At 32.1% G+C, this 25,280-nt stretch overlaps 1 protein-coding gene across 1 annotated transcript in view; it reads left to right on the top strand.

Annotated features, from left to right (window-relative positions):
- Window positions 1-2,120: 2,120 nt before the first annotated feature.
- Window positions 2,121-25,280, top strand: part of LOC108909061 (serine protease 7-like) — a 26,019-nt gene continuing 2,859 nt past the window's right edge. The window contains exons 1-5 of the mRNA XM_018713293.1: window positions 2,121-2,385; window positions 16,075-16,464; window positions 20,152-20,245; window positions 20,785-20,984; window positions 21,114-21,209. Of these exons, the coding sequence (XP_018568809.1) occupies window positions 2,307-2,385; window positions 16,075-16,464; window positions 20,152-20,245; window positions 20,785-20,984; window positions 21,114-21,209 (859 nt within the window). The 5' untranslated portion in view covers window positions 2,121-2,306. The remainder of the gene's footprint in view (window positions 2,386-16,074; window positions 16,465-20,151; window positions 20,246-20,784; window positions 20,985-21,113; window positions 21,210-25,280) is intronic.

A 25,280-nucleotide genomic window follows, 5' to 3' on the forward strand; every position in this document is an offset into this window, starting at 1 on the left:
ATTTTTTGCCTAAAACTAACCTTTTCTTAGAGAATACAACTTATTTATTTAATTCAGCGGAAACAAAAATAAGATATAATATAGTATGCCTGTTTTTGTTGTCTTAATTATTTGTTTGTTACAGAGATTGTTGGCATTTTGCTAGTTATAAGTTGTTCATCAAAACTGTTGTTCAGAATATCGTTTCTTTTTTTGAGGTTATGAAAAATCGTGAGGTGATGGGGTTAAATGGACCTCAGCGACCCAAGAAACGTATAATAAACATGGTCTGACCTCTGGGTCCGAAAGTGGATTTTTGTGTGGCTGTGTTATTAAAAAAGATTGTCATCGGTTAACTTAGATCTGTAAACATTCTTGGTGTACTTCATTTTGGAGAATGTTTTCTCACACAAGTAAGTAGTACCAAAAAACAGAAAATAGCCCACGAGCAAATTTACGCAAATTATCAAATTGTACCAGTGGAAGACTCTTATAAAATTCCAACAAAGATGAGTTTTGATATTTGTTCTTAATCATATCACTGCACTGTAAATCAATAATTTCCATTTGAAGTTCCAATGCTACAGTTTCAATGTCAGTATCATAACAGACAGTTTCGCTTACTTCACCTTGACCTCGGACGGAGCGGGGTCGAGCGGGGTTCCTAGCAAAATTTTGGAGTTAAAATGAATTCATTAACTAATAATTAAATTATTATTTTTTTCTGACTAAACTGCTCATCCAAAAGAAATGTCGCTAGAGTCAAGAAGGTTCCAAATGAAGTTGTTAAAAAAATAATGTTTAGTCACTGCACAAGCAACAAAAAAATATGCTGGCCGATATTTACTGTACCGTTATTTTTTTAGCACTAAAACTACTTTCACTTTCACCTCCTTAAATTTTGTATCAACTTTTCCAAACACCCTGTATATCTACATGAAGATAGGTTAGGTCAGGTTAAGTTTTCCTTCAAATGTAATTCAATCTTTTATGTGGCGATCCGTAAAGTAGGGTTAAGTTTTTCTTTATGTGTATTACATGAAAAATCTCCTAACCTAACCTAACTTTAATGTAGAAAATTGATTCTAGAAACGAAACATGTACCTACAAATATTAACTCGAAAATGCGGAAAAAGAGAGAGAGAGAGAGGGAGAAACTTAACCTAACTCGCTAATCTTAAGCTTTATGTAAAGCTTAAACTTCAAAATTGTTAATTGTTCCTCCTCCTATTTCACTGTTTATTTCCAACATGAATTTAGTTGCAACTATTTTGTAAAAGACATACCTATTCCATACTTTTTTATGAAAATATAAACATTTCCCAAAATGCGGTTTCAAATTATGAACAAGAAACTTACATAGATCACGTGAGTATCATTCGTTTTTGACAAAATGCTGATATAGGAAAAGTCTTTAACTAAATAGTTACCAAATAAAAACAGTAACAATGTATTGGCACTCTATAGTAGGATCATATTCGATGCAAAGTAATACATCATTGCCTGTCAAGGGATCCAGTGCCATACGCTTTTAAGGGTTTTAGAAATTGACTAATTTCTTTATATATTATGAAGGGACGAAAGGATCAGTTCACGTCTGGCACCCTTGTTCCTACAAAAATTCCTTTATTCTCATAAACTATTTATTTTAAATGTAATTTATTATAAATCCAATTTGATTTTTAAATTCCACATATGTACTACATTTTACCTCTGTACGCGCCACTGTTGTTTACTTGTTTTTTGGAAGCGCTCTCTAATTGACGGCAAAGCTCGCCAGGTTAGTATTTGACGTATAACCGACCACTTCGTACACTCGATGCACCTGGGCGACTACAGCTACTACCAGAACACAGTGCGTATGCAGCGGTATTTCAGATTTTACATTCAATTTCATTTTAAATTTGAACTGGTTTATCTTACGCCTCCTAAAAATGATGACACGATTTTCCTTTGATAAAAGACCGACAAATTTTTGATCTACTTTGCATCGAATACGATCCTACTATAGTCCATCCCTGAAATGACCTAAAAACGCGCAGGTCTAATAATTAGTTTTATCTTAAAGCGGGTAAAAACGCACAACGATTGGAATTCCCGACGCATTTATCAACAACGCTCATTTAAACGTAACACTCAAGCTAATGGGCCAGACGTCACTTACCCACTATTAATCAGTTAATCATAAACGAATCTACCTGCGGAGGAGCGGTCTGTCTTACGTCCGTCTGTAGCAAATGTATAACTGTTTTTCCTGTTTGCATATAAAATGTTTTGAAATCCTCTAGTGTTTACGATAGTAGTTGACATTGCCCGCTCGCGAGAGGATGTGCCAATTTAGAAATTTATTCGCATTTAATAGTGTCTTGTGTTATTTGGTATTGTTCAGTGTTACTGGTTATGCACGTAAGTGACCTTCACCATACTGTTCCTGTTAATTAAAATTAGAAAAGTTTTACCTATAAACTGAGATCGATCTGTTTTGTGAATAATATCCTACTCTCAGTGCATAAATGCTGAATACAAGGTGTTAAAAAATGTGAGCAACATTAAAAGCAAAGGGTGTTCCGAAATATAAGAGAAAATAATTCACATGGACATATGCTTGGAAATGCTGTTATGTCAACATCACGACCAGAGAAAAAATTACAATAATTCGAAAATTGGCTGCATAAAACTGCTAATAAATTACATTATAAAAATTGTTTGTAGAATAGTCAAAATATCGATAATATTCTGTCAAGTCATCAAATCAAATTTAAAATATCTTGTGAAGGGATTAACCAATCAATTCAAATTTGGTATAGTATTTCCGAAGTCAGTTGAACATGTATAAAAACGCCTAGTAATAAAATTTAATGAATTTCATAAGCGTCCCTAAAAAAATTTTCTGTGTAGAAAATTTCTATTATATGTTCATTTGACCAACAACATATTTTAATTACTTATGTCCTCAAACAATTTTATTATATTGATGGTAAATTTCGTTTTGTTCCGTTTCAAAGGGTTTCAGTTGCATGTTGTAATAATATTAGTAAACAAAATATCACTCTTATTTCTCCCTTTCGCAATTATAATACAAATGATTAATAGAAGGTGCCTAAAATAAATTAAAATTACCTGAATCACACCAAATTCCCCATTGCTGCACTGCACTGCTAGGCAAATTGTCGACAACTGAAATTTATGGCCGGTCGCCTTGTACGGCTGTATATGTGCGGCGTTTGCCCGCGCGCGCATTCTTCAATTGGGCGACCAGACCTGTATATGGGTATGACTAAATAAATTTGGGAACAAGTTTTTCAAATATTTCAATGCCGAGTTGCTGCGTCAGCGACCGAACCTGGTACATACTGCCAACCTGTTGGTTCTTCAATTGAGATCCGAAAGACTATACAGGTTGTTTAATAAGTATAATTTCAATATGGTGATTATAAATGTAATAACCTAGGGATGGGGATTTAATTCTTCAACTGTACTATACTGAAATTTTCACAAAAATTTAGCATTTTCTGAAAGAGCAGGGTAAATAAAAATCTATTTTCAGCAGGACGCACCTTTCTGGACTATATTGCAAATTGTGATTTAAAACGCTTCTTGGCAGTATTCATATGGCAACAAAAATTGTCGGTAGATAACTGTTAAATGGTGTACTGAGTGTTAAATGTGTTAAAAATGAATAAAAAAATGGAATGGTAAATGAAATTGAGAGGTTTAACATTTTTGTTTCATGAAAAATACACCATTAAAGAAGGTATTCAAACCGTCTTCCTTGGCATACCAATATAAGCTCTACATCTCAAAAAGAATTAAGTGTCCCCTCAAATATCCCACGAGGAACTCCAATCGTGATGAATGTTCAGGTCTGGTGATCTAAATGGTCACTAACTCTTTCTAAATTTCACTTAGGTACTTCCGAAAAGAGGAGGAGCACCACAAACCACGCTTGACATTCATTGGCATGTGTTCAAGTAACGTCCGTAACACCTCTCTTAAATTGTGTAGATATGCATTGAGTAGTCTGTCTTCTAAAGTGCCAGTTCAGGCGTTTAAACCAAAACATCTACAACGTGACGTCACAGTCTTGTGGATTTCGTGTGGTAGATTAGCTGTTCGCTAAGAGTTCTTCAAGCAATACGGTGGTTAATAGCTACATGAGCTGCAATCCGTCTTAGTCTGGGTCCACGGTTTTACCCCCAGTTTGTCCAAAATGCTCTTCTACCTCGGATGTGGAAACAGATCTGATCTTTCAAAGTCGATGGTGTTTTTACAATTATTTTCTACAGCCCCGGTGCCGGTGATGGAATCTAATGACGATTCGAGCAGCAGGTAGACAATTAGGATAAGCCTCGGAATAGTGACGATGACCTATATTATTACATACATAATATGCATTTCTGCATATTACTTTTTCAGAGCTATTGTATCATTTATTAAGACAGAAAAGTTAAATTTTGTGTTGTCATGTGTGTCATCAAATGCGTTAGAATGTAAAGAACATCAGTATGGGTTTTAAAATCACATTCTGCAACTTTTCAAAACGAATTGACCTCGAATTTAAGATAAACAAAAACATTTTCTCACGAATACTTTAACATGTCGGAAACGAATCGTTTCTCTACATACATTCATACAAATGTTTTAATTATTTTTGGGAGTACCCTTTGCTTTCAATTTTTTTTACACTTTATTTTAACACCCTGTATACTTTTAGGAGCTCCGCTGATTTTATTTTCTTCGCAAAAACAAGTTAAAACTTTTTTAAGGGATAATACAACTAAACTATTTATTTCATCTAAGTTGGAAATGAAATAGTGATAGTCACCGATGTAAAACTACCCCTTGCAGAAAGCACTGCGTAAATTACTGTGTGGGTCCCCTAAGCTTAAGTGTAAAATATTAATAAGATATCTTTAAAGGTTTTTAAATTGCCGCAAAAAATATCTACCGTTCTCAAATCTTCATTTTCGTTCATTTTCGGAAAAAAATTTGCTGTCCTTATGTTTTAATGTATTAGTTGCCCTTATAAGAGGACAATAAGAGATAGTCCTGAATTAGAGGACAATTTAGGACTATGCTGGATAACTGTATATTCGTAGATATTAGTGACATTTCTTAAGTAACATATACAAAATCAACTGTATCTTACTTCTCCCAGATACAGAAGAAAATGTATAAAACTAATTAAAATTTGCAATACATATAAAGCATAGCATAAAAAAGCATGAATGAATTAATGTTGAATAGGAACTCGATTTTTCAATTTTTTTATCTGGATTTTCCACTTTTTGCGCAGTTTATTGCAGTTGCAGAACAAAACTCTGTAGCATTGCATCATACAACTGAATAGAATTTGATTAACATTGCAAGTATAATAAACTATAGTTGCTGTTTTTATTAATATGACATTGTCTATGCATTCGTATTTAACACAATTAATGATAATTTCCTTTTACTTACGGGCATGTACTAGTACATCATATGTCAAATTTTGTATAAAGCTCAATTCTATCAGTAAGTACATATCTAGTTTTATAATTCAGTCCTACCCCTAGTAGACTATTAGAATCAATACAAAATCATTCACAGTAACAATGCATCAGTCAAAATTTTGTAAAAAAAATACTAAGAAAACTGCAAAAAATGTGAAATTGCGATGTTAGAATAAAATAGAAACCATTTTTATAACAGTAGTGTTTAAAAATTGCTCGTATTTACAATAATAATAATATTTATTAATCCATTTAGACATTTACATGTATAGGACAGGTCATAAATCAAGACAAACAAACAGATAATACATAGGTAGTTATAGATTGTCATCGGTAAAATCTTTAATACTGTAATAGCACTTTTGTCACTAACAATGTTTTAACTGAACATTTAAATTTATTAATATCCATTACCTTATATGTTTATATGTTTACCTATATTAATATTTAAATGTACAGGTTCGCCTTTTAGTTTAAGGATGTAGTTATATTTACTTAGTGAATATTTAAAAAAACTAGTCATTCTTCTCGACATCACATTTTTGCTTTAAAAATAGTATGAATATTTAGCAAAACTGGTTAAATAGATATAGTAGGTTATAAAAAAAGTCTTCAATAATGTAGCACACTTGTCTGTGTAACTTTTTTTATAAATACAAAATAAGATATTCCATACACATTTAGCAACAAAAAATTTTACAAGAGCTATTTATTTCACTTAAAAAAGTTTTAAATGAATATATATTGTGTCCCAAAATAATGGAACAAAATTCATATTTTTTTCCATTTCAGATTTTTAAAAATCGCTGAAACAGGTAAAGTAGTAAATAGAAATTATCACTTTTCTGCAATATTTTCTATTTTTAGCTATGTTTAACTGAGAATAGGACGCTCTATGTATGTATGTATGTATGTATGTATATATGTATGTATGTATGTATGTATGTATGTATGTATGTATGTCGGAGGGTGGTGAAATTGTTTTTCCGCCACGGCACTTAGGCCTTAAGAGCCCCTTGTACACCCTCCTTCATTACTCGAATACTTTTCTTCAAACCATCCTATTTACTACACGGGTGGCTTGGTGGAAAAGTCTCATATAGTTCATGTATGATAGCATGGTCTTGAGTTACAGAGATTTTCATTGCACTGTTCTCATTACCATTTATCGGGGACCACACGCATGCGGCAAATGTAGGGCGACCCAAGTCTCTGGTAGGCTGCCACAACCACGTCCCCGAGCTTGCCTTAGGTCACCCATCCAAATTCCAGCCTGCGTCCGTGATGCTTGCCTCGGCAGATCGAAATCCGCCGGCCAAGACACCCGGCTAGGCGGTCCCCAGGACTATATTCTTCTAAAGACGAATTCAGCGACATAAGGTTATACCTAGTTTTTTGTGTAGTTGTCATAAAAATTTAAAAAATTGTCTTTTATGTTGCACTGATGGCTATTTTAAACAATCCTAGTCTCTTCTGTACTTTAAAAAACGCACTTACTCTTTATTAATCTTTTTCTACTTACTTACTTTAAAGGTTTTTTTTTCCCAAAAAAAACACATCGATAAACACATAAAATTCACCAGAATACCATAGGTATAACGTGAATCGTTTTAGTTCCAATTCATTCGTTATTAAATTAATTTGAAAAACGGTTGCCTGTTTAAGCGAAAAACAGAGATTAGCAATTTTAAGTATGACTGAATGCACTGAATGCGGTGTTAAAACCTGTAGTCAACAGGAGGTATGTAACTTATTTCAAGTATCCAGACCAAAGAATAAGTAAAATATCCAAAAAGTTTGAAGAAACCGGAAGTATAAAAGATTTATCTGGATCAGGAAGGCGAAGAACGGTGACCGAAAATGACCGTCAAAATGTGATGCTCGCCGTTGCTGATAATCCTAACTCATCCATTGGATCTGTCTCAGCCAATAAATATCAACTTGTCGAAGTCCTCAGTTCACAGAACTCTGAAGTCTCAAAAGTGGCATCCTTGCAAAGTTAAGGTCTTACGAGAAATGACACAGACAGAAGATTACAGTTTTGCGAGGAAATTAGAAATTTATTTGAAAGGCAACCTAACTTAAAAAATCACATGATTTTCACTGGCGAAGCAACTTTTTGCTTAAACGGAATGGTGAACAGGCAAAATATTAGGTTTTGGAGTCCAGAAAATCCGCATTGAATGCAAGAAAAAGTGATTGTTTGGGCTGGAATAGTAGAAAATCACACATTGGGACTTTATTTCTTTGAGGGCATATTTGACAGACGACATTTACTTGGATTTTTCGCGTTTTCAGCTGATTTCAGCCCTGGAATTAATTTCTCCTAACCCTAATGAGCACGATACGCCTGCTGGTGATGTCTGGTTCCAACTAGATGGTGCCCGTTCACATTTTCGCCTCGATGTAAGAAATTACCTTAAGGGCGCCATATTTTTTAAATAGTGTTTTCCACAAAGACAAATAATTTCAAACATTTAATAACTGAATAAACTAAAACTTATCAAATAATAAGAATGTTATGTCATGCCATCTGGGTATTTTCAAAGACGCCGCAGTAAAACGAATAAACAGGTGCAAAAAACGATCAAACCATCAAGATTTTGCTTAGTCCTACATATAAAATTGTTTACTTTTATTTATAAGTACGTGAAGATAATTCTTAAAATGTGGAGTTAGGATAACAGCAAACGCATATTTTACAAACGCTTTTTTTAGTTATTATTTTATTTGAGTAAATTTAAATAGTAACAATGAATAAACAGAACATAAAGAATTTTATTTTTGTGCTTACTTTTATTCTACACGTGTTACTTTTCAAGATTTCAGTACCTAAAAACGCCAGAAATTTGACAATTTCTCGGCCAGGGATATGGCCACCTTAATGAAGTTTTCCCAAATCGATGGATAGGAAGAAGAGGCCCTCTTGCATGACCACCACGCTCCCCTGACTTATCCCCACTAGATTTTTTTTGTGGGGTTATCTAAAAAGCAAAGTGTATGTGAACAGACTAGACATTATCAAGAATTGAAAAATCGTATCATAGAAGAAGTTCGGAACAACACCTAATGTTATTCAAAATGTAACTGATAACTTTGAACCCCGAATATTTATACTATAAAATATAGAGCGTCCTATTAACAAAAAAATGTCGGTAATGTTATATATCTTTCAAACATGGCTCAAAAAGAAATAGAAAATATTCCAAAATTGACAATTTCTACTTACTAATTGACCTGTTTTAGAGATTTTTTTAAAATTTCAACTGGAAAAAATTTTGTTCCATCATTTTGGGACACAGTGTATATGAAACGCCTCTATACTACACAGAATTAAATCATTAATAGACAATAAATAATACATTATCCTATTCCTATCAAGGATGAAAGGATTGTAATGTAAATTTAAATCAACCAGTCATCAGTTCAAAGATCAGCTTTAATTTTTCTGGTTATTTATAGATAATTAACAACTGGTCCACTGAAGCCACTGATGCAAAAGTTTGTTACATAACCTACACGTTGTGACGAGTATGTATTAAATACATTTTGTTATTAATGTTTAAATAATTAGACGTACTAAACAATACAGTTTTCATATTCATAAGTTTACACAATAATTATTTAATAAAACAATTAAATGATTGTATGCTGTACATGTATAATTCGCAGGTATGTATCTTATTCTATTAGATACGTGTTTTTAACTTTTATATGAATCACACAAACTTCCTTTGTGTACGTGGTTTTACCGGTTAGTATTTTTTTTAGACAATATAATGTAGATTACGATGGCAACATAATTTTGTGTATTTAAGAAGCACGTTTACACAAGACGCGAACTTTGTGTATCAAGTTTACCAGGTGCGGTACATTAATTTTTACAATAAATATAATACAGGGTGATTCACAAAAGAGGGCAACCACCCCTAACATATTTTGCATTTATTTGTAAACACCCTGCATAAGCTCAAATATGTGTAAAAATCGCGTTTTTTGCACTTTTAAGTTAGAATATCTGCAGCATAGCATTTCTGAGGTCAAGCTTCAACGAACCAAAATCTTTGCGAAGTTACTATTCGTACTGAATCCACACGAATCATGTCGACCAGTGAAGTGTATAAAATTAATAATAATGTTTAAAGAAATAAATTTCGGCTATTTTCTGAACAGCCCACGTACTTCTTGCCTTCTAAGATTGGCGAATGTAAAAAGATAACTTATAACACAACGTTCTGTTATGTGTGTCAAGATTTAAACAACATTATGTCTGATCTAAGAAGAGTTAGAAAGCAGTGGCAGTCGGTCAAAATTAAATTGGTGATATTTTGATGATAGTTTATCTGGTTTATACAAAATGATTTCTGTGCTCGCAAAGGGAACTTTCATAATTAAAGAAGTTTACTTCGAGTTTGTGAAATAAATTAAAATAGGTGTTGCTGACCCTAAGATCTAGAAAATAGTCGAACATATTTGTGCAAAATATTATTTTTCAGTCAACTGATACATACAACAGGTTTTTTTCAGTTTTGTTTTTGAAATTTTCTTTGTTATACNCATATTTTGCTGCAAGTTGTGTATTTTTAATTTCTATTGATACATTATCTAGTAGGTTGCTGTCAATATTTCTAAATAAAATACAACCATCAAATTTCGAGTCAATATAAATTTAAAATTCTTTGACATAATTAATAAAAATAAATAAAAAATTAAAATTTAAACACTCTGTATCTCGGAAATGAAGCATATTTTGACCTACGTTTATATGATTTTTTTTCTCAAAAAACTTCGGCAACCACCCCTAACATATTTTGCATTTATTTGCAAACACCCTGCATAACCTCAAATATGTGTAAAAATTGCGTTTTTTGCACATTTAAATTAGAATATCTGCAGCATAGCATTTCTGGGGTCAAGCTTCAACGAACCAAAATCTTTGCGAAATTACTATTCGTACTGAATCCACACGAATCATGTCGACCAGTGTAGTGTATAAAATTAATAATAATGTTTAAAGAAATAAATTTCGGTTATTTTCTGAACAGCCCTCGTACTTCTTGCCTTCTAGATTGGCGAATGTAAAAAGATAACTTATAACACAACGTTCTGTTATGTGTGTCAAGATTTAAACAACATTATGTCTGATCTAAGAAGAGTTAGAAAGCAGTGGCAGTCGGTCAAAATTAAATTGGTGATATTTTGATGATAGTTTATCTGGTTTATACAAAATGATTTCTGTGCTCGCAAAGGGAACTTTCATAATTAAAGAAGTTCACTTCGATTTTGTGAAATAAATTAAAATAGGTGTTGCTGACCCTAAGATCTAGAAAAGAGTTGAACATATTTGTGCAAAATATTATTTTTCAGTCAACTGATACATACAACAGGTTTTTTTCAGTTTTGTTTTTGAAATTTTCTTTGTTATACCTATTTAAATTTTAGTGATACTACTAGTGTACTGACATTTTATTTTTCTATTTTCCATTATATAAGAAATGAAAATCTAGAGAAAAATAAAAAAGCGAATGTTTGTATGTATCAGTTGATTACGAAAAAAAATATTAGGCTAAATTAATTTTATTTTTCAAATGTTTTCCGATTTTTTTTTTTTTTTTCATTATGAAAGTTTTCTTTGGGGGCGTAGAAGTAATCCCCTAGAAAATAGAACAGATCTCACGTTTTATTATTAAAATATGACCACTTTAATCCCCAGCAGCCATTGTTAATAATACAGAAAAAAAAACCTCATCGTAAAAAAAACACCAGTCGGGTTGGGTTTAGGAAATGCCAGTGATTGCATTGAACAACCCATGACTTACACAATTAAAATATCTTACAGAACTAATGTACTGAAGCATTAAGCAGTTTGACACACACCTAAATATTTAGTCTGTAGACTCTGTTTAAAAAAACATTAGTCATATTTCTTAATCCAAAAATAAGACGAACAGTTCGTATCAATGCAGATGCTTTCTTAATCCGTTTCTGACATACAGGGTTCCTTCAATTTAAAAAATCAGTATCAAGTTGATAACATTAGCCTTTTTCGAAAAAAAAAATTGCTTAGTGTTGGGATAACTACTGTGCAGTATAAATGGTGCAGAGTTAGTGGTAGTTAGTACTACTCGCCAAAATCTATTCTCAAGATGCCAGACTGTGTTAAAGGTATAGGTATCTCTTTTGATCCCCAATTAAATTTTACACAGCCCATTAATGGTATCCTGGCTGGTACCTATAGACCAGGCGGGATCCATGATACTATAGGATATTATTATATTATACCTATAATAGTATCATGGGCGGAATCTGTTTCAAAACACCCATGTAGAAGTCTTAATTTAGGCTCAGTTAAATTTGCAAAAATTTTATTTTTTTTCAAAAATGGATTGCCAAATTATTACTCGAAAACTATCGGACCGATTTTAATGAAAATTGATTTTTTGGCCAAGTTTGAAGATCCTACTCATTAGAACTTTTAAAAAAATCGCAAAAATATTGTAATTTTTTTCACTTTTTTTTGTTGTTTTTGCTATATTTGCATAGTTATGTTGTATTTTTTATTTGGAGATAGGTATATCTTGTGTAAAATTTAATTACGATCTTTTTTCCTCTTCAATTTTTCTCTAAAATGAACTGTGTTGAAAAAAATAGGAAAAAAAATGGAATTCCAATGTTTTCACTATTTGTTTAATAATAAGTTTAGCACACGTTTTAAAGCACGCGCATAGTGAAATTATGTTTTGTTATATCATTTTGGAGCCATTAAAGCAAACATTAGCGACACCATATAAAACATCTACACCAAAACAGATCCCGCCTGGTCTACTATAGGAACATGTGATTTGTTGTTCGCAAAGGCGGGTTCCCATTAGTCATTGATCAATATCGTTGAATCTACGCAATTGAACATAGAATTGAAAGTCTTCGTTCGCATGATTCAAGAACATTGAACAGTCTAGAAAGTGTCATTATTAAAAATGGGTGCAAAGAAAAAAGAAAACCTCGTCGTTGGTGGGTCAAACCATGAACCTTAAAACGGAGGTACTAAGGTGCTTCAGTGAAGCTGTTAGTGAAATTAACTGCAGATGACTTGGATGCCTATAAAAACCATTTAAGAATGACTGAAGAGAAATTTAAAACATTTCTATTTCCATTCCGAAACGAATTTTTTCGTAACTTTTTCCCTCATTGCTATATTCTTATACTTATCACTTTTAACATTCCATATGCATTCCTCTTTTTGGTACAATAATTCCAGATATTTTGAGAAATAACTGTTAATCCATTTAAAATTGGACATGTTTTACAAATTTGTCTAGGTTGTACATAAAACACAAAAAGGTTTGGGTAGATTCTTCATACAATTTTTGATGACATGAACAAAGTTAACATCAAAAACACACACAATGGCCTAAAGATGCGACTGAACACTTGCTCTCACTGTGAAGCTCTGTTCAATTCAATTGAATCAGTCCTACCGATCAACGAAAAGTAGAAATGTCACTTTTATTGAAACACAGTATTATTGAGCAATAGCGTTGAACGGATGTTTACATTAATATATTTTATTTCAACAGCATAGATTCCACGATACTGGTCAATGAAATTGATTAATGAGAACCCACCTTAAATCACTTAGGTATCAGAGTCCAGCATAGATTTTTTTAAATTCGCTATTCTGATACTCGATGGAGTTTATTTATCCTACTGGAGGTATTCCATAAGACATATTCTCGACTCGTTTCAACCTGTAGAGTCTTACCAACGCACAGTGTTATATTTTTGCACAAGGTTATTCACTATAGGAATAAATGTGAATGGGTAATTAATTTCGTTAATTACAGTGTACCGACATATAACTCTAGACACGATGCTTTGTTACGTACCTTTTTATGTGTCATTTTTTAATTAACTAAACGTATACTCCAATTTATCCTATATAGATGTTCACACAAAGCTTACTTATCATTTTTATAATTGGCAAATTTGATGAAAAACAGTTTCGTTTGATTATTTAAAATCATACATCACTGGATTTTACACCCCATCGTGTGTAATCTATTGTCGCAGATTATGTTGTTGGGGGTTTCGTAATTCCAAGCATCTAGTCTGGGAAAAACTGGCATTTTTAGCAAAATCCTCATTTATCACCTGCGGTGCTGACTTGCTTTCTATGACGTGCAAAGCGATGAACGGGATTTTTGGAAGTATGTGTACTCTTTGTTTATAGTGATAGTGATAAAGACCAGAGTCTTTTCGACCTTTGTCCTGCCTGAGCACTGGTTTGAGGTCTGTTGAGAGAATATGGACTTGGATATTACATGGACGTCTCCTGAGTGTACCTGTATCCCATAGCATCGTCGCTGTTTGGATTTGTTAAAAATTTGGATTTATTGAAATTCTGCTAATAACAATAAATAAATATTTGATTTACACATGATTTTATTTGTTGCAAATATAAAACTTGTAGTGTACTGCATGTTCTGGCTAGTTATACGGTACAAGGTCGACGTTCGAACACCTTCTATGGTGGCTCCGCAGAGGTGCTGCCCATCTCTGGATTCTGCTTAATTCGTACGGGTTCTTGACCTGTAGCTTTATATGGTGTTTGTGTTGCTCTACCACAGTCTGAATTTTGATGAATTCGTGGAAGTTTTTATTTCTCAAAATTCAGAACTCAGGTTTATTTGCGCCCCGCGTGCGGTTTACAATAAGCAAACAATTCTTGGCAGTATAAGACGTCTGTGGCGATTGTAACAGTATTCTCAAAATATAAAAAAGAAGAAACACAATTTTTTCTACTAACAATTGACAACAACTATGAAAGTTCATTAGCATGTGGCTCTACCTACTTGAACAAACAGGTCGATGAACTAATTATGTAATGGCGGCAGAAGTGCATATTCATTTTTTATGTGACAAATATTAAAAATTTACAACTTACAAATAAGTTGTGTATCATTTGAAATATTAGTCATTGGAAATGAGGCATATATTAAAATCACAAAAATGTGTTGAAAATATATTTAAATATTAAACAAATCTAAAGAAATTTACAAGAAATCAAAAAATATATATAAATTTTCAACTAATCGTTTGCCATAGCCTTTCATTTGAAAAAAAAACAATATACTGAAATGTGTAGCAGTACGCTACAATTACATTTAGTACCTGCCCCAATAAATATATTTTGCTTTCTGGGAATTTACGAGCCATACAAATTATACTTTGAATTATCCGAGATTATCCCAAATAAATGTACTTAGCAAATGAGATTAAAATAAGTAGGCTGTAAACATAACTTAGTTGTTGTTTAGATAGTACATAAGCACAAACCGAGTAGGTAATGACCCGGATAAGTGTTAATTAGGATAGAGTAATAAAAGTAGGTACCTGGGGACAAGGATAAAAACCGAAAACATTTCAAGGCACGAACCAGAAGTCTTGAAGTCTAGTTCCTGCTCGGTTGTGTCTCGTGTTACCAGCGAAATTAGTAGAATAAAGTTTTCCATGCTACTTAGAGTTTATCTCCTCACTTGAAGACCAAATCACTATAAATGAAATGTATTTCTTGGATTAATCCAAAGTTTTATAAATGATAATGAAAAGAATTTTTTTTTCATATACGTTTACTGACTCTTCATTTTCTTCTAGAATACAGCCATGTGCAATCAGTAAAAATAAGAGCTTGAAGCTTTTATTTTATTTTTAATGAGTTTCCTTGTTATTGGTTGTTTTACAGAAGATCTGTTTCACGGCTAATAAGGAAGACAAATATGCAACTGAAGGCTGCTTAACCGCTTTAGTTTTGACAATGTATTCGAAGACAAATTTATTTTCTGTAATATTGGCGGACCTTCTATCTTTGTACCCCGCCAGTTATCGTTGCATCCAAAGGGTATCCCTAAAGGCCTGATTTGAATTGTGCGCCATTTTCATTCCGAAGAGTTGGCAGCATTGTGTACGGTCACTTGATGTAGTAAACGCATTGCATCAGATTGTGAAATTTCATTACAAGTATGAAGAGTGTGTAGCTGAGACTGTGCACAAATTACGTGGAATTATGTAGAAGGATAGCCCAGAATGTAAAGATTAGTTGCCAAATTTGAACAAACAGGTTCGGTTGCAACAATAAAAAAAATAGGCCTGCCTCGTACTGGTCCTTCAGCCGAAAATATTGCTGGGGTGAATGATAGTACGGCGAAAATTCCAGTTACGTCAGTCGGTCACTGCAATTAAACATTTGAAAAGGCACAGTGCAGCGGATTTTGACGAAAGATCTGCATCTGCTTCCATTCAAGATTCAGCTAACCCAGGAATTGAAACCAGATGACCATTTAATGTGCCGGACATTCGCTAATTAGATGTTGGTTAAAAAGCATGTAAAAGCTTTGCCAACAGTTTAATTTATAAAATCTTTTTCCTCATATGATCTCCTGCGTTTCTTTTTGGGACATCCTTTATATCATTTGAACCTCCTTGCTTAAAATGATTTCGATATCCGTATTATTCACTTGATAATGGCTACTTATTTGACAGGAGGTATTAAATGTTGCCGGTTTGTCAATACTAGTTGCTAATCAGTGACTGCACTTTTTTACAGAATGGTTGGTGGACGACGAAGGATGCAGGACACCCGATGGTGGCGCAGGAAACTGCATCAAAATAAAGGAATGCAAACCCATCGTTGATTTCTTACAAGCTGCTCCCTCACCAATTCCCGAAGAAGTTAGGATCGTTTTGAATAAATACATCTGTGGCTACGACGAAACCTTTAAAGTGTGTTGTCCGTCAAAACCAATTCGCATAAATTTGCAACTGAATGACCTCTCGCTGCAAAATCCACCTCCCCCGCCCGACGTTTCGAACCACAAGAATTTCAAATTGTTGCCAGAAGAATGCGGGTATTTGGACAGCCCGAATAAAATTCGAAACGGGAAAGATGCAAATCTGAACGAGTTCCCTTGGATGGCGCTTCTTTCTTACAAAACGAGTGAGTTTTGCTTCTTCTTTTTCAATATTTCATAAAAGTTTGTTCATATTTACATGCAAGAATACTACACGTAAAATATCTACTCATTTAACAATTTTACCCACTTTTTGTTTAAGCAACATTTCGTTTTTAATTATTTTACACCTTGGTGATAAAAATAATATTTTAGTTTAATGTGGAGATTTGATGTTTTATGTTTCTTCCAAATAGAAAATATTGCGACGCCAATTTTGATTTTATACAAATTTTGGAAAACTAAATAAATTACTGAAAAATAAACATTCCGTTTAATCTCTACTGAAAATTGAGAAAATGTTAAATTTTTAATATCAAATAAGCAATAAATTTAGAATGTGATGGAATACAAAATAATAAGACAATTTTTCCTACTCCGTTTTCCTATTGCCGTTTTTGGGGGTGCTAAATTCGTCTATCAATTTTGTTTCAGTAAAAATTCACAGGCTTTAAAAAAATTGATTTTATTTCATTTTCTAAATGTTCACAACGTTGTAATGGATCATGATTTCACCAAGGTAACTTAATCTATGTATATTGGTTTATTTTCATCTAAAAAAGTATGACCCATTCGTTTCTGGACATTCTGTGATAAAATGATCCAGAATTGATGGTAGATCACCATTACACGAAAACGGAAAGAACAAATAGGAAACCGTAAGCCGGAATCTTTAAGGAATTTATAATTGATTTAAACATTGATTTGTCCAAGTACTGTTAACTTCGAATCTTTCCAAGCTTCCTCAAAATTCAACTTTTTCACTGAATATTCATTTTTTTTATAAATGTCGTAGTATGCACAAAAATAATTAAAACATAAAAGTAAAGGAAGTGTACATTGAAAGTATTGTTTGTTTTGTTGTTCCTTGCTGACAAAATCAGTAGAGTTGGTCTTCTAGGTTTAATTTTTTTATACATTTTGTCTTAAATATTTTGAATGGAAAGAGGCAACGAACAACGTTTTCAATAAAAGTTTATTGACAAAAAATATGATTTTCATGTGATGTAAAGAAAAAATTTATGAAACTAGGAAAAATAATTCCGGTGATGTAACGGCCTTAGGACGGTAAACTATTTCTTTTTTCCATTTTCCAGTAACGCCTAGCTATCAGTTCAAGGGCACCGTGCACATAAAGGGGAGATGTGAAAGAATTAATTACGTTTTCCTCAATTTTAACATAGTACTTTTTTGCGAAAAACTTTATACCTACTAGAATGTATTACATTCTAAAACAGCTAATCTCGAAAAATTTATTCTATAAAATGTGGATGGGAGAGATTAGAATTAGCCCATTTTTAACAGGCGGTAAAACGTTAACAACAACTTTGACATATGTAGTACTTTCACCGATCAAATTCGAAAGCTATATACTGTCTTATGAAAAAGATTTCGCTAAAATCAGGTTTTAAAAAATCGTCTTTGGTGTCCTATATCTCAAAAACAAAAGCCTATAAGTCATAATCTGTAGAAAAAGTCGCTTATTTCTTTATATTGTATCACTGTGTATTAAAAGTAGTTAAAATTAATTAATATAAATAATACAAAGACAATAACACGGTAAACCAGTTTGGAAATATATTCATAACATTAAAAATAATGAATATCTTCCGCTTAAGTAGGTACTTTCTGCAAGATGTTAGTGGGTTATTTACATCATCAAGGTCAGTTTATAAGCTTAGGGGAATCACCTTTGGATAAAGAATTTTAATTAGGTTGACTATATTAATATCAACATTGGCAGAGACTGAGAAAGCATGTATGATTTATTGTGGGCAATAAGTAATTTATTTCACAAGGAAACATTTTATATCCCCTGTTCTTTTTTCAAATTTATTTTAGGTTTATAATAATTTGTGCAGCGGTATTTGGGGGGGTGTAGATGTTAGAGTTCGAGGAAATTGTGCTCTCAAAAGAAGTCGGAGGAACGTAGGATTTTCAGTTTCGGGAAAGTTAAACTAAGTAGTTTGTAAATATGTACTCTTTTAAGGTCTTAAAAATATATACATGAGACTTGTGCACCTGTAAATTGGAACACCCTTTATTCATTATACAAGGTTTTTCCGCTACAACGACGAACGTAGTATTTTTCGAGCCATTTTTTCTTTTCCGTGCTGTTTCAAATTTGTTTTCAGTGCATACTGTACAGTTTTTAAGACAAATAATAAAATGTTAGACTATATCTACGTAATTTTTGCTACAAGTGTCAAAATATCAAATTATTTTTACACAAAAAACAGTAAATAGTTTTTCAAAGAATCATGTTATCTGTCAAGAAAACAAAGTGTTATTTAAATAATTGAGTTCGACGATTCTACAACTTGATTTTGAAAATACTAAAAAAAATTGTTGAGAATGAGATACAGAGGGCCCCCATTTATAAATATATAAGCCAGTAACATCAAAAGTAAAGTTAAATTAAGCTCAAATTTATTTTTTAAATGGAGTTTAACTATAATTTTCTAAACTAACCCAAAAATTGCAGTTCCTAAGCCTGCTATTTTTAGATACCAGTGTTTGTAATTTTTATTTTTTAAATGGAACTTATTTATAACTTTCTAAACTAACCCAAAAATTGCAGGTCCTAAGCCTGCTATTTTTAGATGCCAGTATTTGTAATTCTTTTTAATAAAACTTAATAGGACGATGCTGATATACACCTCCCATCAAAATGTTGCGTTTTAATTTCTATAAGAATGTAGTATTCATTTTTAAGGTTTACTTTCATATATTTTTTTTTTAAATCTTGTATACTCATACATATTTAAACATGTAATGTTTGAATAATTATTTTATTCTTCTATTTTCTATTGATTTATTTAATTTTTTTTTTGAAGTTAATACTGCAAAAATAGGGCAATTTACACTTTTATTCGAATAAAAGTGTAAAACTTTTGTTTGTCCAATGAGTCTTTAGTAATTAAAAAATTGCAATATACCAAATCAAGGAGTCCAGAAAAATATCGTGTTACTAATTGTCAGAAGAAAATTACTAATAAGGGTTTTCAAAAATTGGCATTAAAAGAATTCATTTTCGAGGGAATTATAGATACGAAATATGAAGTTTCTTAGAGTTTTTAACAAAAAACATAATAGAATATCATTTGTTTTTTTAGTTACTAAGTTAATAACCACATCTATAAATCTAGACACCTTCTCGATTTTTGAAGTATTTTTAGTTAATTTGACAGCACATTTTGTTGCAATTGAAATATGTATGATGGGTGGTTTGATCAGATAGTAGGACAAATTTGGTGAAATGTTGTACCACATTTGTAATGTGTTAAACAAAAATGTGGTCGCTTGTTTATTGTTCAGTATCCAATAATAATTTCTTTCTAATAGAATAGGTATACATTAGGTTTGTATGATTTTTTACCATGTTCTTCCATACACATCTGTGACATCGGTGAAATCCTGACTAAAGGTTTTGTCAGAATCCGTCACCATGCTTTACAACTTGGAATACACCTCATATGTGTATTAATTTGGAATGTCCCGAATCTCGAAATTAAGGCATCTCTAGATACCCAGTTATGAAACCACTTTTATTAATTCGTAAAGTAGGATCTTCCATTAAAGTTTGACTAAGCATTTTGTTTACACTCTGTACATGTGTACTTGCAGATACTAAACTATAAGCTTAAATATACATAATAATATTGTATTTTCAGGTTCTGGGCCTCAGTTTCAGTGCGGTGGAGCAATAGTGAATGACAGATATATTCTTACTGCTGCCCACTGTATAACAAACTTAATGTCCCCACTGTGAGTAGTTGCTTTAATATTTAGATTTAAACATTTTTCTTTTATAGTTTGTTAGTTTAATGTCATGTAATTTCTTCGAAATTAAAAAAAAATATTAATGACTATACATTAAAAAAAATTCTGTTGAGCCTAGTCCAAATCTACATGCTTTTGCACAAACGAAACATGTAGAAAAGCCTATATAAAAAGATGTTGTTTAAAAAGTGTTGGACTTGTGAGTTTTTGTGTACATACATTTATACAAATGCATCTGTATTTTCTATTTTTCATCTAGGATGCAAAAATTTATTCACAACACTGAGACATTTCGAACATTGCAATTCTAAATTTTATTTTACACAGGGTGTCCATTAAAAAATAGACCAAATTTAAATTAAATGAGAAAATGTCATATACAATATTGCCCATAAAAGCTTAGTTTTCAATATACAAGGTGTTGAAGTGTTAAAAAAATAAGAAAGAAATATTATACGTTGCCTATCTAAAACCAAATATATACTTCTTTTATTCTTATACTTATATTTTTGTTCCGAATTAAGATTAGGTGTACGGGTTGGTGAACACAAGATTTCTTCAAAAGTAGATTGTGAAGTGCAAGACGACGGTAACGAAGTTTGCTCACCCCTTCCCGTCCAAGATCTAGCCATAGAAGAGGTCATAGTTCACCCTGGATATGACAAAGAGGTTATATCTAACGACATTGGGCTGTTAAGAGTTTCCAAAATGAACTCGGACGCAGGTAATTCATTTTATTCAATCTATTACAAAACGTACATGCAATTGTGGAAAAACTGGAACCATATATTTTTTATAAAACAGCATGTCGAGAAATTGTTCAAGCAGTAATAACGTGGTGTATCTGTTCTAGAAAATGTTAGACCAGTCTGCTTACCTATTACTGAAGATACCAGAAATGCAAGAATCAGCTATTGTGTGGTCACAGGTTGGGGCTTTACAGACACAGGTAAGTCTTTCTCTTTTTTCTGTTTTACTTTTTTCGCTATTTCTAACTTTTCCGTGAGTATTCTGCGCAGTTTTGGGAAAATACTATATTTTGTAACAAAAGATCTGCTTTGCTTTCTTCTCGCAAACTTTAATAAAGAAGAAGGTCCAATGCATCTTTTTAATAGTGTTCTAATCCACCATGTAAATATGTGTTATTTTCCTTACTTCTTAACTCATTACCACTGTTGACCATACTGATATAATTCATCATTATAATTATATATCATATTAATAGATTTTTCGTAATTGATCAACAAACATTATTTTTTCAAATGCAAATATGTCACTGCATTGTTTTGAAAAGATAGAAACTAGTTATAAGTATCATTTAACCTAGATGTGTTATGTATTCCTTGCATTGCTAACCCTTACCATGCATTAAGCTTAAGTTATGTGATGTTAGGATGGCAGTTACTGATTATTCTCATATTAAAAATTATACTAAAAGTGTTGTGTCATGATATGGTATTGATAATATGGCTATTCATGTTAATATTGACCCCTTATGTACATACATACCTACAGAAACATTGTTCGAGAACAATATAGGTACGCGTGAGTGTAGACCCCAGTCAAGGAACATGTTTTTACCAATTGATGTCAATATTAATGTTCTGTTTAGCTAGATATCTATATCTAATTGTATGCAGTTTGGAGATAATATTATTTGTTTTGGTGATATTAATTTTAATTTGTTATCTTTGAATTCGAATACAACTCGCTATTTTTTAAATATGCTTAAATCACTAAACTTTCATCAAATTGTTAATGAAGCTACACACATAACTGCTACTAATGCATCGTTACATGATGTTATTAAATGTAATGATTTGAACATTGTCTCTTTGGTAAAGGTTGAAGGTCTGAATATATCCAACCATGATCTTGTGCAATGTCAAATTTCTTCAAGTCCTGCTAATGTTACATCAAGGTTCTACACTTATCGTGATTTCAAACGCTTTGATGAAGATGAATTTTTTAATGACTTGTTAAGATTACCTCTTTCTGATTTATTTTATACGACAAATATTGATAACAAAGTTAGTCATTTGACGTTGCATCTCTCAAACCTTTATAATAAGCATGTACCTTTGAGAACAGTATGAATAACAAAAAATAAGGCTCCTTGGTTAGAGATAATCTCAAATTGTTAATGAGACAAAGAGATAAGGTAAGTTTTGAATATAAAAGAAAATCTTCTCCTGCTTTAAACAGTTACGGAATGCAGTTAATCATGCTCAAATTGTGGAAAAACTGTCTTATTTTAATTATATTTCAACCAATAAAAATTTTAAATCATTAAATATTGTTTCTAATAGCTGTAATTCGCCATTACCTGTTAATTTATCGAATCAGGATGCTGTTAATAATTGTTTTATAGACAATATTCCAGATAATAGGTATAGGTGACAATTCTAACATCTTAAATTATTATAATTTCAATAAAGTTCTTAGCTCAAGTTTCAAATTCAAACTCGTCTCAACCGATACCGTGCGAAATGTTCACCAGATTATAAAAAATTCGTCGGCTGGTGCTGAGTTGCTGAGTATATTTTATATATATATAAGCTATGCTGTTCTTATATTTTCTATTATATTGCTTATATAATTAACAGTATGTTTATTGACTGTCAATTTCCTTCTTCCTGGAAAATTGCTCTAGTGACGCCAATTCCTAAAAAAATTAAAAATTGTACAAAGCTCAAACGAGCATATCTAGGATTGCGGCTTAATATCTAAACTTAAATACTAAAAGAATGCTTTGTGAGACATTGATATTATCCCAGTTTCCATTTTGTATCCCTGTATATGGACCTTGCCTAGATCTTGATAGCAGCAACCTAATCCAGTGCGTTCAAAATGCGTGTATACGTTTTATTTTTGGCATTGGTAAATTTGATCATGTATCGCATAAGTAGCATGAACTTGGCTGGTTGGATATGTTCAGACGGAGAAAGCTTTATTCACTTTTCATAAACTTTTACTTACTAAGACTGCACATGATTTATATAACAAAATTATATTTCGTAGCGATGTGCATAATATCAATATTAGATCCCAAGGTTTGCTCAGCCCTCTTCACCATAAAATGTCTTTTTTTTAGAGAGGTTTTAAATATAATATGTACCAGTTGTACAAGAGCGTCACACTCGGTGCAGGATATTTTAGTTATGCAAAATTCAAAAGATTCGTTAGGACAATGTTATTTTCTTAGGTATGTTTCTTATTTGATGCTGCTATTGTTATTATTGTTGTAATTTATGTGTTTACTGTAATGCAAAACTGACTGCGGCGTTTTATACAGGGATGGCCAGAAGTACGGAATAAAATTTATATCTTTTGAATGAGTTAATTTTTTCAAAACGCCGAAACACGTTAACTGATTTTGATTTTTTCTCATCTTTCGGTTATATAATATTTAATTTTTCTTCAACCCCCTAACCCCCAGCTACCCCTACTTTTTTTTTTCAAATGGAAACATAAGCCATGAGGGGGCTCGTTGAAAAGCTTATAGAAAACCGAATCCAGCCATACCAAATAAACAAGTTTTATTTTTTCAATAACAAGTTTTTTTTCATTTAGAAATTGAAACAACTAGATAATTTACAAAAATAAATTCAATATCGAAAATGCTGACAATNTCTAATAGCTGTAATTCACCATTACCTGTTAATTTATCGAATCAGGATGCTGTTAATAATTGTTTTATAGACAATATTCCAGATAATAGGTATAGGTGACAATTCTAACATCTTAAATTATTATAATTTCAATAAAGTTCTTAGCTTAAGTTTCAAATTCAAACTCGTCTCAATCGATACCGTGCGAAATGTTCACCAGATTATTAAAAAATCCTCGGCTGGTGCTGATTTGCTGAGTATATTTTTTATAAAGCTATGCTGTTCTTATATTTTCTATTATGTTGCTTATATAATTAACAGTATGTTTATTCACTGTCAATTTCTTTCTTCCTGGAAAATTGCTCTAGTGACGCCAATTCCTAAAAAAATGAAAAATTGTACGAATATTCAAACGAGCATATCTAGGATTGCGGCTTCTCTATCCCCATTGTAAATATCTAAACTTAAATACTAAGAGAATGCTTTGTGAGACATTGATATTATCCCAGTTTCCATTTTGTACCCCTGTATATGGACCTTGCCTAGATCTTGATAGCAGCAACCTAATCCAATGCGTTCAAAATGCGTGTATACGTTTTATTTTTGGCATTGGTAAATTTGATCATGTATCGCATAAGTAGTATGAACTTGGCTGGTTGGACATGTTCAGACAGAGAAAGCTTTATTCACTTTTCATAAACTTTTACGTACTAAGACTGCACCTTATTTATATCACAAAATTATATTTCGCAGCGATGTGCATAATATCAATATTAGATCCAAAGGTTTGCTCAGCCCTCCTCACCATAAAACGTCTTTTTTTTAGAGAGGTTTTAAATATGATATGTACCGGTTGTACAAGAGCGTCACACTCGGTGCAGGATATTTTAGTAATGCAAAATTCAAAAGATTCGTTAGGACAATGTTATTTTCTTAGGTATGTTTCTTATTTAATGCTGCTATTGTTATTATTGTTGTAATTTATGTGTTTACTGTAATGCAATACAGACTGCGGTGTTTTATACAGGGATGGCCAGAAGTACGGAATAAAATTCATATCTTTTGCACGAGTTATTTTTTTTAAAACGCCGAAACACGTTTACTGATTTTGATTTTTTTCCCATCTTTCGGTTATATAATAATTAATTATTTTTCTCCAACCCCCTAACCCCCCAGCTACTCGCACTTTTTTTTCAAATGGAAACATAAGGCATGAGGGGGCTCTTTGAAAAGCTTATAGAAAACCGAATCCAGCCATACCAAATAAACAAGTTTTATTTTTTCAATAACAAGTTTTTTTTCATTTAGAAATTGAAACAACTAGATAATTTACAAAAATAAACTCAATGTCGCAAATGCTGAAAATGTCCTCCATTCACTATTTGACATTCTCCAAGACGATAGTAAAA

This window comes from Anoplophora glabripennis, unplaced genomic scaffold, assembly GCF_000390285.2.
Source record: "Anoplophora glabripennis isolate ALB-LARVAE unplaced genomic scaffold, Agla_2.0 scaffold9, whole genome shotgun sequence".
Classification (NCBI taxonomy): domain Eukaryota; kingdom Metazoa; phylum Arthropoda; class Insecta; order Coleoptera; family Cerambycidae; genus Anoplophora; species Anoplophora glabripennis.